This window comes from Enhydra lutris, unplaced genomic scaffold, assembly GCF_002288905.1.
Source record: "Enhydra lutris kenyoni isolate GAN:26980312 unplaced genomic scaffold, ASM228890v2 scaffoldscaffold77, whole genome shotgun sequence".
Taxonomy (NCBI): domain Eukaryota; kingdom Metazoa; phylum Chordata; class Mammalia; order Carnivora; family Mustelidae; genus Enhydra; species Enhydra lutris.
In genome coordinates, this window is record NW_019154161.1 from 4,657,549 (window position 1) to 4,672,808 (window position 15,260).

General features: G+C 50.7%; 1 protein-coding gene across 2 annotated transcripts in view; it reads left to right on the top strand.

The window, feature by feature from the left end:
- The first annotated feature begins 409 nt into the window (after nucleotides 1-409).
- Nucleotides 410-15,260, top strand: part of LOC111160605 (protein kinase D2) — a 32,532-nt gene continuing 17,681 nt past the window's right edge. The window contains exons 1-8 of one of the 2 annotated variants that reach the window (XM_022523806.1): nucleotides 457-690; nucleotides 1,295-1,384; nucleotides 3,622-3,760; nucleotides 9,239-9,370; nucleotides 12,487-12,641; nucleotides 12,752-12,974; nucleotides 14,245-14,322; nucleotides 14,409-14,562. In XM_022523806.1, the coding sequence (XP_022379514.1) occupies nucleotides 9,331-9,370; nucleotides 12,487-12,641; nucleotides 12,752-12,974; nucleotides 14,245-14,322; nucleotides 14,409-14,562 (650 nt within the window). In that variant the 5' untranslated portion in view covers nucleotides 457-690; nucleotides 1,295-1,384; nucleotides 3,622-3,760; nucleotides 9,239-9,330. Of the gene's footprint in view, nucleotides 1,385-3,621; nucleotides 3,761-9,238; nucleotides 9,371-12,486; nucleotides 12,642-12,751; nucleotides 12,975-14,244; nucleotides 14,323-14,408; nucleotides 14,563-15,260 lie in introns of both variants that reach the window. The other variant, XM_022523805.1, reaches the window with a different exon arrangement.

The window sequence follows — 15,260 nt, forward strand, 5'->3', positions numbered from 1 at the left end:
AGACAGGCCGAACCCAGAGGTCCCAGAGCGGGCTGGACCTGACACCGGTTTCCCACCTTTTCCCCTGCGGTGGGCGCCGGATGCAGACCAGGCTAGCCTAGACGGCCCCCTTCCTTAAAGGGCCAGGCGCCTCCTCAGCCCGGGCCCCGCGACTGGTGGCTCGCCCCTCCTCTCCAGCTCAGGGAATAGTTAACTTTCCAGACCTGGGTGTGTTGGGGGAAGGAATCAGTCCCGGATACCTGCCGGGCATCTCGTACCCCAGACACCCGGACCCGGGCGGGGCTGGTGACGCCCCCGACTCGGAGGTGCCGGGCCCGCCCTCCCCTTCCGCCCCCGGCCCCCACCAGGCTCCGCCCCTCTTCGACGTCACCGAGGCCCGCGCGGATTGGCCGACTGCGCCATCGCTCCGGACACTTCCTCCTGGGCCGCAGCCGCAGAGTTAAACTTTGGAGGGGGGAAAAAGAGCCACGGGCGCCCAGCGCCGGGCGACCCTCCCTCCCCTCACCGCACCGCCGCCGGTTAAACCCCCTTCTCCGCGGCCCCCGACCGAACTTTTCTCCAACTTCTGAGACCCGTGAGATTCCCTCCTTAGCACCCCGGCCCTCCGGATCTCTGCCCATCCCCGGGCCCGTCGGATTCTTGGGATCTACTCGATCCCCGACTCAGAGACTCCTGTCCTCCACCCCCAAGGTCTGATGAATCCCTTGGGTCCCCTTCTTAATTGGATTCTCGTCTTAGAGCCACTGGATTCTGGGATTTCCCCCTGCTGCCTTCTCAAGCCTTTCTCTCCCCAAGGGGCTTTTGGATCCTGGGCTCTCCTGATCCCTGAGATCCCGACCTACTGGATTTTCTTGATTTCTTGGAATCTCTCAAGCGCTGGGTCCCTCAAACCATTAGATTTCTCCTTTATGATTCCCGGGCGTTTGACCCACTGGATTGCCTTCCTTTAATTTCCCAGGGTCTCGCCATCCTCGAGCGCCCTCAACCTGCTAGGTTTCTTTTCTCGTATCCCCGGAATCCCCGCGCTCCCACCACCAGGTTACGGGCTCCCTCGGATCCAGTGACCCGGCTTCCCCGGGCTCCTTCAGCCGCATCCCGGGTGGGCGCCGGGAGGCCAGTCCCGGGACCTCCCCCCGACCCACCCATGGCCGCCTCCCCCTCCCATCTCGCCGGGCTCCCAGGCTCTCCCGGGCCGGGGTCTCCTCCGCCCCCCGGCGGCTTGGAGTTGCAGTCGCCGCCACCGCAACTGGCCCAGGTCCCAGCTCCGAGCTCCGGGGTCTCCTTCCACATCCAGATCGGCCTGACCCGCGAGTTTGTGCTGCTCCCCACCGCCTCTGAGCTGGCCCATGTGAAGCAGCTGGCTTGCTCCATCGTGGACCAGAAGGTGAGAGCGCAGGGTTCCTCCCAACTGGCTTGGGGAGAGGTCCGGAGGGGGTGGGGGTGCCGGCAGAGGTGGCCAGGAGCTTGGCATAGAGGAAGGGGGGAAAAGGAGGATTAAGCCTTGGGCGACTGGGGGGATGGGGATGGGGCGTTTAGCCTCCAGTTGGCTCCTGACCCCACTACCCGTTGAAGGGAGGCCTGGGCAGGGGCGGGGTGCTCCAAAGGCCTCCCCAAATTGCGTATCCCTGCGTGTTATTGTTTTCTGCAGCCAGCAGGGAGGAAGGGAGGGGCCAGCTAGGTGTGGAAGTGAGCAGGAAGGGGCAGGTCGGGGAGGGGGGCAGATGGGGGACCTCTCCATTCAAGCCCACCCCGACCTCCCATTTGGTGGAAACAGTAGAAATTGAAGCCTCCCTGGCCATGGCTATCGGGTGACATGTGTGGGTGTGGGTGCCTGCCAGAGCTGCCAGGGGCAAGTGAGGTCTCCAATCTCTACCCTCCCCCAGGCCAGAGATGTGTGTCAAGAGGCAGGCACCTCTTTGGAACCCCCAGAGGCTCTGGGGACTCTGTCCCCTCTCCTAATCACAGTGTCCCCACCCCTCAGGTCTGATGCTGGCCTATTAAAACCGGCCTTCCCCAACCCCACCCTACCCTTAGTTTTGGACACCAGGGTGGGAAGCTGGGGATCCTGGCAGAACTCAGTGCCTGCATTCTAGAATGTTGAAAGTTAGGAGAGTGGGCTTTCCTGTTGTTGGAATTCTACACTTTAAAAATGTTAGAATATTAGAATTCTAGATTACTCGACTATGCCACTGCTAGGTAATCGAACTCCTCTGATATCAAAGTGTCCAGGGGCACCTGGCTGCCTCAGTCCGTGGAACATGGGACTCTTGATCTCAGGGTCATGAATTCCACCCCCACGTTAGGCATAAAGCTTGCTTAAAAAAAAAACCAAAAAAACAAAGACAAACAAATTGTCCAAACATTAGGATCCTAGATTGTTGGAATACTAAAACAATCAAATGTTAGACTATTAGAATTCTAGATTGTTCCGATATGCCACTGCTAGGTAGTCGAACTCCTCTGAGTGTTCCAACATTAGATTCTAGGTTGTTGAAATCCTAAAACATGTCATGATAATACGCTGGAACCTAAGATATATGTATCATATAGCATGTGAGCATGTTGGAATCCCAAAATGTCCAAATTCCAGCATCTTCTCAGACCCCCAGAAATGAATTCTTTGGGCTTTAGAGAAACATGGGGAACTGTGCCAACTCCCCCATTTTACAAACAGGGAAACTGAAGCTTAGAGACAGAGTCCCCCCCCCCCCACCCCCACCAAGGCAGTCAAGGCCCAGGCAGTCCCTGTGAGCTGTGGACCCTCTCCCAGCAGACAGGAACAATATGGGGCTTCCTTGGTCCTCCACCAAACCCGCAAGCCCACAGGTCCAGTTGTCACACCCAGCTCAGCCTGCTCTTTGGGAAGACAGATGGGGGTGGGGTAGAGGGCTGACTGCCCCCTGGGTGTAATTTGTCCAGTGCCCAAACTTGGGCCTCCTTCCTCAGGCCTCACCCCAGTTTTGTTTTCTGTCTTCTGTCCAGGTGTGGCGGGGCCCCTTTCTGTCCTTCCCGCGGCTCCACCTGGGCAGTTTCACTTTCTGTTCTACAGGGTTTCACTTCCTGCCCCCCCCCAGCCCCAACTAGGGACACCTGGGTCCTTTGGACATTGGGTGGGGGGCACCCTCCCTAACTCCATCTCCCTTGAGTCCTAGCCTTCCTGCCTCCCTGCCTTCCCTCTGCTCCCAGGAGTCCTAAGTCCCCTTCTTCCAGCTGGCCCCACCCCAGTGCTGGGCCTGGAACCAGGTAACAGGGACTATAGATCCAGGAAGGAAGCTGGGGTGGGGGCTTAAAGGAGGGGGTGTTCACTTAACCCCCCACCCCCACGGAAAATTCTAGGTGCTCACGGTCCCAGAGCCACTCTCCCTGCCACTCCAGTTTCCCGGTCCAGCCACCAAACTCCATGGGCGCTCTCTTCCAGCACACCTGAGGCCCTGGCACCGTGCCTGCCTGCTCACTCACTCGCTCGCTCGAGCTGCCCTTGGGAGGGAGCAGACAGGAAACGCAGGGCTGCGGGGTCTGTTTCCGGGGGAAACTGTGGGCCCTGCCCTGGGAGTGTTCCAGACTGCTGCCGCTGAGTGGCTCTGAGCCTTCCCATCACCACCTCTCTCTCCTGCCCCTCAGTTCCCGGAGTGTGGCTTCTATGGCCTTTACGACAAGATCCTTCTCTTCAAACATGACCCCACGTCGGCCAACCTCTTGCAGCTGGTGCGCTCGGTTGGAGACATCCAGGAGGGCGACCTGGTGGAGGTGGTGCTGTCCGGTGAGCCAGGGGCCCGCCTGGGGGCGCCGCCTCTAGTGGGGGGCGGGACTAATGGTGCGGGGAGAGGAGAGGTGGGTCCAGAAACATGCTTCTTCAAGTCAGGACTAGTGGGTTCCAAGCCCTGGTCGCAAGTTAGAATCACGCATGGAGCTTTGACAAGCTACCGCCCCGGAATGGGTAAATATGTTGCGTGTGCGCACCATGAGTGTGGCGTGTGCGCACCGTGAAATTCTCACAGCACTGAACGAAGGCCATGTCCAGCCACGTGGGTGAATCTCACAAAACCTAACGTGGAAAGGCATTTGCTACACATCAGACTACATATTGTCTAATTCCTTTTATGAAGCCCAGAGACGAATACAGTTAGGAGGAGCGAGGAAGGCGGAGCCTTCGCAGCAGGGGTCGGGAAAGGCACCACCATCACCTGGGAGGCGGAAGGGAGATTGCTGGGGACTTATTTAAACTGCCACTTTACTTATCAGGGTGTTGGTGACACAGTGTGTACAGTGTGACAGTTCACTGAACCAGGCACTGGGGATACGTCTTTTTCTAGATGTATGTTGTACTTTGATACAGAGTTTGAAATGTTCTGACGCCCGTGGTCCTTCCCGCTGAAATGCTAAAGGAAATGAGTTTCTGCAAGGTCAGAGAAAGTCTGGGCACGTGTGTTTTCAGCCAGAATCTAGTCACCCACCGGCCAGTCGCATTTTAGAGATGAGAAGCTCTCGGCACTGCAGAGGAGTAGAGAGCCCAGGGTGCTTCAAGAAGGGTGAGGGGTGGGAATTACCTGCCTTATTCTTGGTTGGGTCTCCTCCCCCAGTCCTTGCATAGCGCAATGCTCAGTAAAATGGGTTGAATGGACGGATGACAATTCGACGTTTGCGTTTATAGCCCTGGTGACCTTAACTTAGGTTTTAAATCCTCTCCTGTAGGCTGGCTACTCTTGGATTTTCATTCATCCTGGTCTCCCTCTGCTATGTCCAAATCTCGGTCATGTAGCTTGTCCCCCTACACTTTTACTTGGCAGCTCTGGGCAGCTCAGAGATGGCTTGTCCAAGGCAGAAATCTTGATTTTGTCCTCCTTTCTTCCAGCGGTGTTCTCACCTCGGTGTAGGGCATCACCATTCACTCAGGTGCTCTTGCCACACGTCCTGGGGCCATCCTGGTGACTCCCCCTTTTCTCTCACCCTTTCCCTTGATCTGCATCAAACCAATTAGTCTCACCTTTTTTTTTTTTTTAAGATTTTATTTATTTATTTTACAGAAATCACAAGTAGGCAGAGAGGCGGGCAGAGAGAGAGGAAGGGAAGCAGGCTCCCCGCTGAGCAGAGAGCCCGATATGGGGCTTAATCCCAGGACCCTGGGATCATGACCTGAGCTGAAGGCAGAGGCTTCAACCTCCTGAGCCACTCTGGCGTCCCTAGTCTCACCTTTTTTTTTTTTTTTTTTTTTAATTTATTTATTTGACAGACAGAGATCACAAGTAGGCAGAGAGACAGGCAGAGAGAGAGGAGAGAGGAGGAAGCAGGCTCCCTGCTGAGCAGAGAGCCCGACGCGGGGCTCGATCCCAGAACCCCGGGATCATGACCAGAGCCGAAGGCAGAGGCGTTAATCCACTGAGCCACCCAGGTGCCCCCCTAGTCTCACCTTTAACATACATCCTGAATCTGTTTCTTACGGCCTCCTCTGGTCCAGGCAGCGGTCACCTCCTGCCTAGACTGTGACCTGTTACCCTAGCTCACAAGTCAGATCACGACACTTCACTGCTCAGAATCCTCCCATGGCTCCACATTACCCTGGGGGTAAAATGCAAACTCCTCAATATGGCCTTAAATGGCTGCTCATGATCTGGCCCCTGCCAGTTCCCTGAATTCACCTGTTACACTGTCCCCCTAACTTTCTTTGTTCCTGTCATGGTTGTCTGTTCTCTGTCCCTTGAACAAACAGAGCTGCCTCCCATCTCCAGGTGTGTGTACTAGTTCTCAGTGCCTCCCTCCCCGCCGCATCTTCTTGTAGCTAGTTCCTTCTTGCTAGTTGGATCTGAGCTTCAGTGCCATTTCCTCCAGTGTCTGAAATTTCCTTCTGTGTGTGTGTGTGTGTTTCCTGTCTCCCCAAAAGAATGCCAGCCCACTGAGAGCGGAGTGTTCATAGCTTTACCCTGTGTAAGCAGTGCTTGGCACATAGAAGAGAGTCCGCTTTCTTTTGCACGATGACAAGGACAATAGCTCAATATTAGACTGAAATTCGGGGGTGGGGTGGGGAGGGTAGGAAAGAGGATGAGGCTTAGTGCAAAAATGAAACTTTAAAAATAAGAGCCAATGTTTATTGAGGACTTTCTATGTGCTCTGTTTGTTTATTTATTTATTTATTTTAAAAATGTTTTTAAAGATTTTATTTATTTATTTGACAGACAGAGATCACAAGCAGGCAGAGAGGCAGGTGGGGGGGGTGGGCGGGATGCAGGCTCCGTGCCGGGCAGAGAGCCCGATGTGGGACTCGATCCCAGGACTCTGGGATCATGACCTGAGCTGAAGACAGAGGCTTTAACCCACTGAGCCACCCAGGCACCCCTATGTGCTCTGTTTAAAGAGCACTGTTTAAAATTAAAAAAAAAAAAAAAATTATGGAGTCCTGGGTGGCTCATTTGGTCACGTATCTGCCTTTGGCTGGGGTCGTGATCCCAGGGTTCTGGGATGGAGTCCCACATTGGACTCCCTGCTCAGCGGGGAGCCAGCTTCTCCCTCTGCCTCTGCCGGCAACTCCCCCTGCTTGTGCCCTATCTCTCTCTCTGACAAATAAATAGATAAAACTGTTACAAAATTAAATAAAACAAAAATAAATTTTAAAAATTAAAAAAAAATATGGAGCACCTCACTGGCTCAGTCAGTAGAGCATGGAACTCTGGATGTCAGGCTTGTGGGTTTCGGCCCCACATTGGGTGTAGAGATGACTTAAAAATAATATCTTAAAAAAATAATAAGATAAGAAATAAAGAGCACTGTCTTCTTCTTCTTTTTTTTTTTTTTTTAGATTTTATTTATTTATTTGACAGACAGAGATCTCAAGTAGGCAGAGAGGCAGGCAGAAAGGGGAGGAAACGGGCCCCCCGCTGAGCAGAGAGCCCAATGCTGGGCTCAATCCCAGGACCCTAAGATCATGACCTGAGCTGAAGGCAGAGGCTTTAACCCACCGAGCCACCCAGGCACCCCTTTTTTTTTGTTTTAAGATTTTATTTATTTGTCAGAGAGATCACAAGCAGGCAGAGAGGTAGGCAGAGAGAGAGAATGGGGGAAGTAGGCTCCCCGCTGAGCAGGGAGTCCGATGTGGGACTCGATCCCAGGACCCTGAGATCATTACCTGAGCCGAAGACAAGATGCTTAACCCGCTGAGCCACCCAGGCGCCCCAAGAACACTGTCTTAAAAGCTTTCCATATAATAATTCATTTAGCCCTAAAGAAAGATTCTGTAGAGACTACTATTATGATATTGGGCATGTTCTTTCCTGGAAACCTGCATGGCTCATACCCTTGCCTCCTTCAGGCTTTTGCCCTAACAACAACTGAAGGGGGCCTTCCTCAACCACCTTCTAAAATTGTACATCTTGTACCTTCCCACTTTCCCTTCTCTGCTTAATTTTTCTCCTAAGCACTTATTGACTTCTAGTCTGCTGTATGTATGGTTTTTTTTTGGAGTTGTACTTTATTTCTGGAATATATATATTGCATATACTTATATATATATATAGTGGGCAAATATTTATATCATTTACATCATATGTTTTAATATTATATATTTATATAATGTAAATTATGTAATTATATAATAAATATAATATATAAATAATAAAATTATATATATTTACATTATATAAATATTTAATACAAATATATACTGTATAATATAATGACATGTAATATGTAGTATGATATATAATGATACATAACATATTACATAATATATATAACATGTTATATATGTTATAGTGTATTATTAATATATAATAGATAATATAGTATATAATAATATATATAATTTACATTATATACAAATATACACAATGTACAAATATATATACTTATATGCACAGTATATGCATAATGTGCAAATATATATAAATATATAATTTTACCCTAGGGAAACATGTAAAATGACACGTATAGAAACTAAGAACATCAGATAAGACCATGCAAGTGTTTGAGCCGGGCTTTGTCTTCCAGAGTACCCAGTTTATGTTGGTTCTTCGTAAATATTCGTCCCGTTATTGAGATAAGAAACAGCTGCTTGACAGGTTTTTTTTTTTTTTATTTGAGTATAGTAGACATATGCTGTATATTTTATTACTTAAACATTTCCAAGAGGCAGTAAATGCAGTACTGAAAGCATGAACTTTGGAGCCACACTGGCTTGGATTAGATTTCAAGTTCCACAGCTTGGTAGCTGTGTGACCTTGGGCAAGTTGCTTCGCCTCTCTGTGCTATAATCTTCTTATCTGGAAAATGGAGGTAATAACAATGTACCTCCAGGGCTCCTGAGAGAACTGAATTCACTAGTATTTTAAAGTACTTGGAGCAGTGCCTGGCACTAGGTAACTGCTAGGTTGGGCGAGTTTTTTAAAAGATATGTATATATATACGCACGCACATACACACACACACATATATATCTATATTTTTTAAAGATTTATTTATTTATTTGACAGAGAGATGGAGAGAGCAAACAAGAGAGCACAGCAGGGGGAGGGGACAGAGGGGGAGGGAGAAGCAGACTCCCTGCCCAGCAGGGAACTCAGTGTAGAGTTGGATCCCAGGCCCCAGGGATCATGACCTGAGCTAAAACCAGACTAACCGACTAAGCCACCCAGGCACCCCTGGGTGATTGTTAAGTAAGAATATTTATTTTCTTTATTTTGGTTGGCTGCCTCCCTTACTAGAGGCCAGGCAGGGAATTTGTTCTGTGCGGTGTCCCGGACACCTAGGACAATGCTCTGTGTTTGTTGGATTTCCATTTTAAAGAGAAAACTGAGATACATAGGGATTTGTTTTTTTTCTCTTGACACTCAAGCTCCATCCTAGACCAAGCAGATCAGCAGCTGTGAGGGTGGGACCCAGGCATCTGTATTTTTAAATTTTATTTTAAAATGTTTCATTGTGAAATGTACATAACATAAAATATACCATCTTAGCCATTTTTAAGTCTCCTATTCGGTAGTGTTAATTACCTTCACGTTGTCCTGCAACAGTCTCCACGAATGTTTTCATCTTGCGGAACTGAAACTCTGTACCCACTAAACAACTCCCCAGTCCACGGCATAGGTGTCTTGCCCAGTGGTGACGCTGGGATTTGAACCCGGGTACAATGTAATATGCGCATAAATGAAGGCAGGCAAGATCAAACCTCCCGGCGGGGAGGACTGTGAGAAACCCAGGAACAGCCCTCACCGCTCAGGCTCAACCATCCGCCCCTCCCTGCTGCCTGCAGCTTCGGCAACCTTCGAGGACTTCCAGATCCGCCCGCACGCCCTCACGGTGCACTCCTACCGAGCGCCGGCCTTCTGCGATCACTGCGGGGAGATGCTCTTCGGTCTAGTGCGCCAAGGCCTCAAGTGTGATGGTGAGGGGAGAGGGGGCTGGAGGCGGGGGTGGCGGGGGGGGGGGGGGGGGGGGGGGGGGGGGGGGGGGGGGGGGCGGGGTGGAGCTCAGGGATAGGGGGCGTGGCTCGGAGGGAGAGGTAAGGGCCCAGAGGCACAGCTTTGGGGAGGAGTTGGGGGCGGGGATTGAGTGATGGGTGGGGGATTGGGCGGGGCTCAGCTGCGGAGGTGGAGCCCGATGCGGAGCTCCGAGGGAGGGGTAAGGGGGCAGAGAGCTTGGAGGAAGAGAAGGGGAATGTGCTTAGGGAAGAAAGTGGAGCCGGTAACAGGAATCACCAGAGAAACAGCCAGTAGGAGATAAATATTAAGGGATATTTGGAAGGAATTCGCTTACAGGAGTGTGGGGTATGGCCCAGCAACTCTGAAATCCATAGGGCAGCACGTCAGGAAGGGCAGGCTGGACTCCCAGGAAGAATTTCTTCATCTGGGAAATCTCAGCTCTGCTTTTGAACCTTTCAATTGATTGAAACGGGCCCACCCGGATTAACTAGAATACTCTCCCTCACTCAGGTCAACTGATTTGTGCACTTGAATCACACGTACAAAATACCTTCACAGCAACCCCTACATTAGCATCTGAATTACTGGGGCTGACACAGAAAGCTGACCAGCAGAGTCCCCTCCTTACTGACTGGGCCCCTCAGTGTGCCAGGACCTGCCATAACAAAATACCACAGGCTGAGTGGTTTAAACAACACATATTTAGAACTCACGGTTCCAGAGCCTGGAAAGTTTAAGATCACGGGTCGAACAGGGTGTGGTTTCCTGGTTAGAACCCTCTTTTTGGCTTGCACACGACTGCCATCTCGCTGTGTCGCTCCCGTGGTGTGAGGAGAGACAACAGTTTCTCAAGTGTCTCCCTTTTATAAAGACCCTGGTCACGTTGGATCAGCGCCCCACCTTTATGGCCTCATTTAACCTTATTTATCTCCTTAAAATCTAATACAGTCACATTGGGGGTTAGGGCATCAACCTATGAATTTGGGGAATGGACACATGTTCAGTCTACAACAAGCACCCACACGCATGTCCTTCGATCATACTTAAAAAATAAAGGAACACACCAGTGTGTCTCAAGGTGAAGCCCAAGGGTCAGGTTCTGCAGGTCCACTCTTCCCAGATGAAGACCATCCATTCTGCGAAGACCACACCTCCATCAGAAGCATATTCTCGAATGTTCCACCATCCAAGGATCGCCAGCTTCATGGCAATGGCGCTCATACGGACCCTGTGTTCCAGAAGACCTGCAGCATTGACCAGGATTGTTACCACGCAGCCCTAAAGAGACCTGTGGCATTTAAGGGCTCGAGGGATGATAGCCACATTGGGTCTGTGGAAAACCAATTCAGCACGTTCAAGGCTGTTATCAGTACTGCCATCCTGCGCAAACCACATCCAACTCTTGGTGTCTTGGCATTTGTAACCTTCATCTTGACGTGCAGTCCTGGTGTCTTAAAAGGGAAGGTGTTTTTTTGTTGTTTTTGTTTTTGAGAGAGAGCATGCATGCATGCCCATGCACAAGCAGGGGGGAGGGGGGAGAGAGAATCTTAAGCAGGCTCCATGCTCAGCAAGGAGCCTCACTCGGGCCTCGATCTCACAACCCTGAGCTGAAACCAAGAGCCAGACACTCAACCGACAGAGCCACCCAGGAGCCCCTGGCATCGTCGATTCTAATGGGCACCCTTAGCATGGATTTCATTGGCTCAGCCACACAGATGATGGTCCTTGTTCATGTGGTTCCAAAGGAGTCCCAAGTGACTGTTTTTTTTTTTAAAGATTTTACTTATTTGAGAGAGAGAGAGAGGATGAGAAGGGGGAGGGTCAGAGGGAGAAGCAGACTCCCCGCTGAGCAGGGAGCCTGATAGGGGACTCCATCCTGGGACTCCAGGATCATGACCTGAGCTGAAGGCAGTTGCCCAACCCACTGAGCCACCCAGGTGCCCCCAAATGACTGTTCTTAATGCCTTTATAACACCTTTATAACACCTTCTGATGAGAGTTTGACGCTGCCTTGATGAGATTTTGAAGTCCCGTGAAGCACACGAGGGAGCAAAGGCCAGTGCTGGGAAGTGTTTCCTGTTTGCAAAGGTCGTGGGCCATCCCGAGAAGACTCATACCACCACTTTGGGAAAGCCTATGACAGCCAGGCTGCCAGAAGACAGGCTCCATGAGGCAGTCCCAAAGAAGCTTCCAAAGGCTGGAGGAACATTCTTCACTCCAGAAGAGGGAGCCTTCCTGGAATCATTTGGAATCTCTGGAGGTGTATGGGAGCAAGGGTTCAGGAAACCTGCTAGGAAGACGGCAAGCTGAGCCTGATTCTTTCATGGAAGAGGATTTTGGATTTTTTTTTTTAATGATAAATTAAGGAAGAAATGACAATAGAGTCATATGTCCACCTGATTCGGTAGAATTGTCCCGAGTACAACTGAAAATATGCTAATAACCCTTTCCCCAGGAGATGATGCTTGTTCACTCTTTTCCTTCGATGTCCTGTAATTTTTTTTATTTCTATTTTTATAATGTCCTGTAACTTAAATACGAATACAGTGCTCCATTCGGCAGCACATGTACTGAAATGGGGCCAATACAGAGAATAATAGCATGGCCCCTGGGCACGGATAACATATGTATTCCTAAAGCGTTCCATATTACAAAAAAAAAAAAAAAAAAAAGGTATGTCAGGTGATGGGAGATAGAAGGAAGAAAGCACAAATAGTTGTTGTACACACATACAAGGAAGAACTAGTCATTGCCAAGTATGTTCCTCCTTTGTGCAGCTGGTCCCGTGGTCCCTCCTTCTGCTACTGCCCCCCAATCCACATTCCCCGGGACCTCAGCAAGGTCCTCACCTACTCGTTGTTCTTTGCCTGGTGGACTGGCCCAGAACCTTCTAGGCCGGTAGCGGTTCTACCCGATTTGGGTTTTTGTAGTTTTTCATTGGCTTTAGTGGCGCTCGCAGGGGGCTCTCCTGAGAGGGCTGCTGTATTCCTAATCTACAGAAAGGGAAGAGGGGCGGGGCGGAGTTTTAGAGCCCAGGACTGGTGCAAGGATGTCTCTGATCGTCTGGCGCCCCCCGCAGGCTGCGGACTGAACTACCACAAGCGCTGTGCCTTCAGCATCCCTAACAACTGCAGTGGCGCCCGCAAGAGGCGCCTGTCGTCCACGTCTCTGGCCAGTGGCCATTCTGTGCGCCTCAGCACCTCCGAGTCCCTGCCCTGCATGGCTGATGAGCTGGTGAGGGGTTGGGGAGCGGGCGGGCTAGTGGCGTGGTGGTGGGGGCGGACGACAGGGCCTGGGCACGGGGACGCGCACTAATATGTCCCCTCCATTCCTGTTGACCATAGAGCCGCAGTACCACCGAGCTCCTGTCTCGCCGCCCCCCATCCTCCTCCTCCTCCTCTTCTGCCTCCTCCTACACGGGCCGTCCCATCGAGCTGGACAAGATGCTGCTCTCCAAGGTGAAGGTCCCGCACACGTTCCTCATCCACAGCTACACGCGGCCCACCGTCTGCCAGGCTTGCAAGAAACTCCTCAAGGGTCTCTTTCGCCAGGGCCTGCAGTGCAAAGGTCAGCGGGGCCCTCCTGGGGGAGACGGATGGGGTCAGAAGGCCCGGACAGACACATACTCACTCAGCGACCTGGGGCCTCTCTCACCTGAGCTTGTGGCAGGAACTAAAACTCCCAGTACTCTGGGGACGCCTGGCTGGCTCAGTAGGTGGGGCCTGAGACTCTCGATCTTGGGTTTGTGATTTCCAGCCCCATGTTGGGTATGGAGAGGACTTAAAAATAAAATCTTAAAAAGAAAAAGAAAAAGAAAAAAAATCCTAGTATTTTGATCCTTAGGAGCCCAGAACCTCAGGAGAAGAGTGCCCTGAATCCTGGTGTTCTAGAACCTTTGGAATTCTGGAATCCTAGAACCTTAGAAATTTAGATCTATGAGCCACTTCATATGGGATTCTTAAACCGTAGAACTTGAGAATTCTGGAACCACAGAACTAGAACCATAGGCTTCAGGAATTCTGGATCATGGGGGTCCATGAAAAGAACCACAGAACCTTAGACTTGGAGATCCTAGAACTCCCAGATTATAGATTCTCAGAATACTGGAACTTTAGAACCATCAGATTTGAGAATGGTAGAAGCCTAGAAGCATCAAATGTAAACCTTAGAAGTCTAGAATCATATACCCTTGGGGCCATGGGATCCTACAGTCCTAGATACACAGAACACAGAACTCTGGATTATCAAATTCTAGAATACCAGACATTGAGATCCATAAAATTTAGAGCTGTCCAATTCTAGAAGTCATCGGAAGAGTCAAATTCTAGAATCTTGGGTGTGTGGAATCCTAGAACCTTGGAATCATCAGATTCTGGATGGTTCCAAGTCCAGAATTGTAGAACTATAGAGTCACTGATATCTAGAGTTTAAGTTATCAATAACCTTAAAACCTTGGACATCAAGGAATCTTAGCAGTCTAGACTCATAGAACTGTAGAATCATAGATGTGTCAAGTTCTAGACAGTCGGACATTGAAATTTGGAATCTTAGAACTCTAGAATTAGGAAAAAAAATCTAGAATCTTACAGGGATGTGCTAGTGACATCTAGTGGGTAGGGGTCAGGGATGACCGCTAAACATATATGACGCACAGACCAGCCCCCAACAGCAAGAGATTCCCCAGCCCCGAATGTTCTAGACTCAGAGGAGACAACCAACCCCAAAACAGCAAAAGCGGACTCTTCTGGGCCTGGGGGTTAGGAGTCAAGGTTCAACCCTTACAGGTGATGTCTCTCTCCCCTCCTACTCATCTGCTTGTTCCCTGTCGTCATACCAGACTGCAAGTTTAACTGTCACAAGCGCTGTGCCACCCGCGTCCCTAACGACTGCTTAGGGGAAGCACTCATCAATGGAGGTGAGAGGCTGTGGGGTGAGCAGGGAAGTGGAGGGGGGCAGTGGCGGTACTGGGAAGAGGCTCCTCTGACGCCCTCATCCTGCTAGATGTGCCGATGGAGGAGGCCACCGATTTCAGCGAGGCTGACAAGAGCTCCCTCATGGACGAGTCTGACGACTCGGGGGTCATCCCGGGCTCCCACTCGGAAAATGCCCTTCATGCCAGTGAGGAGGAGGAAGGCGAGGGAGGCAAGGCTGAGAGGTACCTGGGGCACCCTCCGGGAAAGGCCCGTCCTATCTCTACAATAGCTCGATGTCCTTTATAAATTTTCCAGGCACCCACACTTTGTTTTTAAATTATACCTTTTTCCTAAAAAATGTATATTTTTAAAGTATTTTATTTATTTGACACACAGAAAGAGATCACAAGTAGATAGAGGCAGGCAGAGAGAGGGGGGAAGCAGGTTCCCCACCTAGCAGAGAGCCCAATGCGGGGCTCCATCCCAGGACCCTGAGATCATGACCGAGCCGAAGGCAGACGCTTAACCATCTGAGCCACCCAGGCGCTCCCAAAATGTACATTTTTTGAAAAGCTTTCATAGAAGCGGATTTCTAATTTAGAGTATATTTCTCTTTTGGAACTCCTAATACAGTCATTCAAACGGTAGTCAAACCCTCCGCTTCCCTGCTTTCCCGCCTCCCAGCTGCTTAGCTCCTCCCCCTGGGATCAGCTGCTGGCAGGCCCTTCCAGAAACAGTCTGTGTTGGAGCGCCTGGGTGGCTCAGTGGGTTAAAGCCTCTGCCTTCGGCTCAGGTCATGGTCCCAGCGTCCTGGGATCGAGCCCCGCATCAGGCTCTCTGCTCAGTGGGGAGCCTGATTCCTCCCCCCTCTCTCTGCCTGCCTCTCTGCCTACTTGTGATCTCTCTCTGTCAAATAAGTAAGTAAAATCTTAAAAAAAAA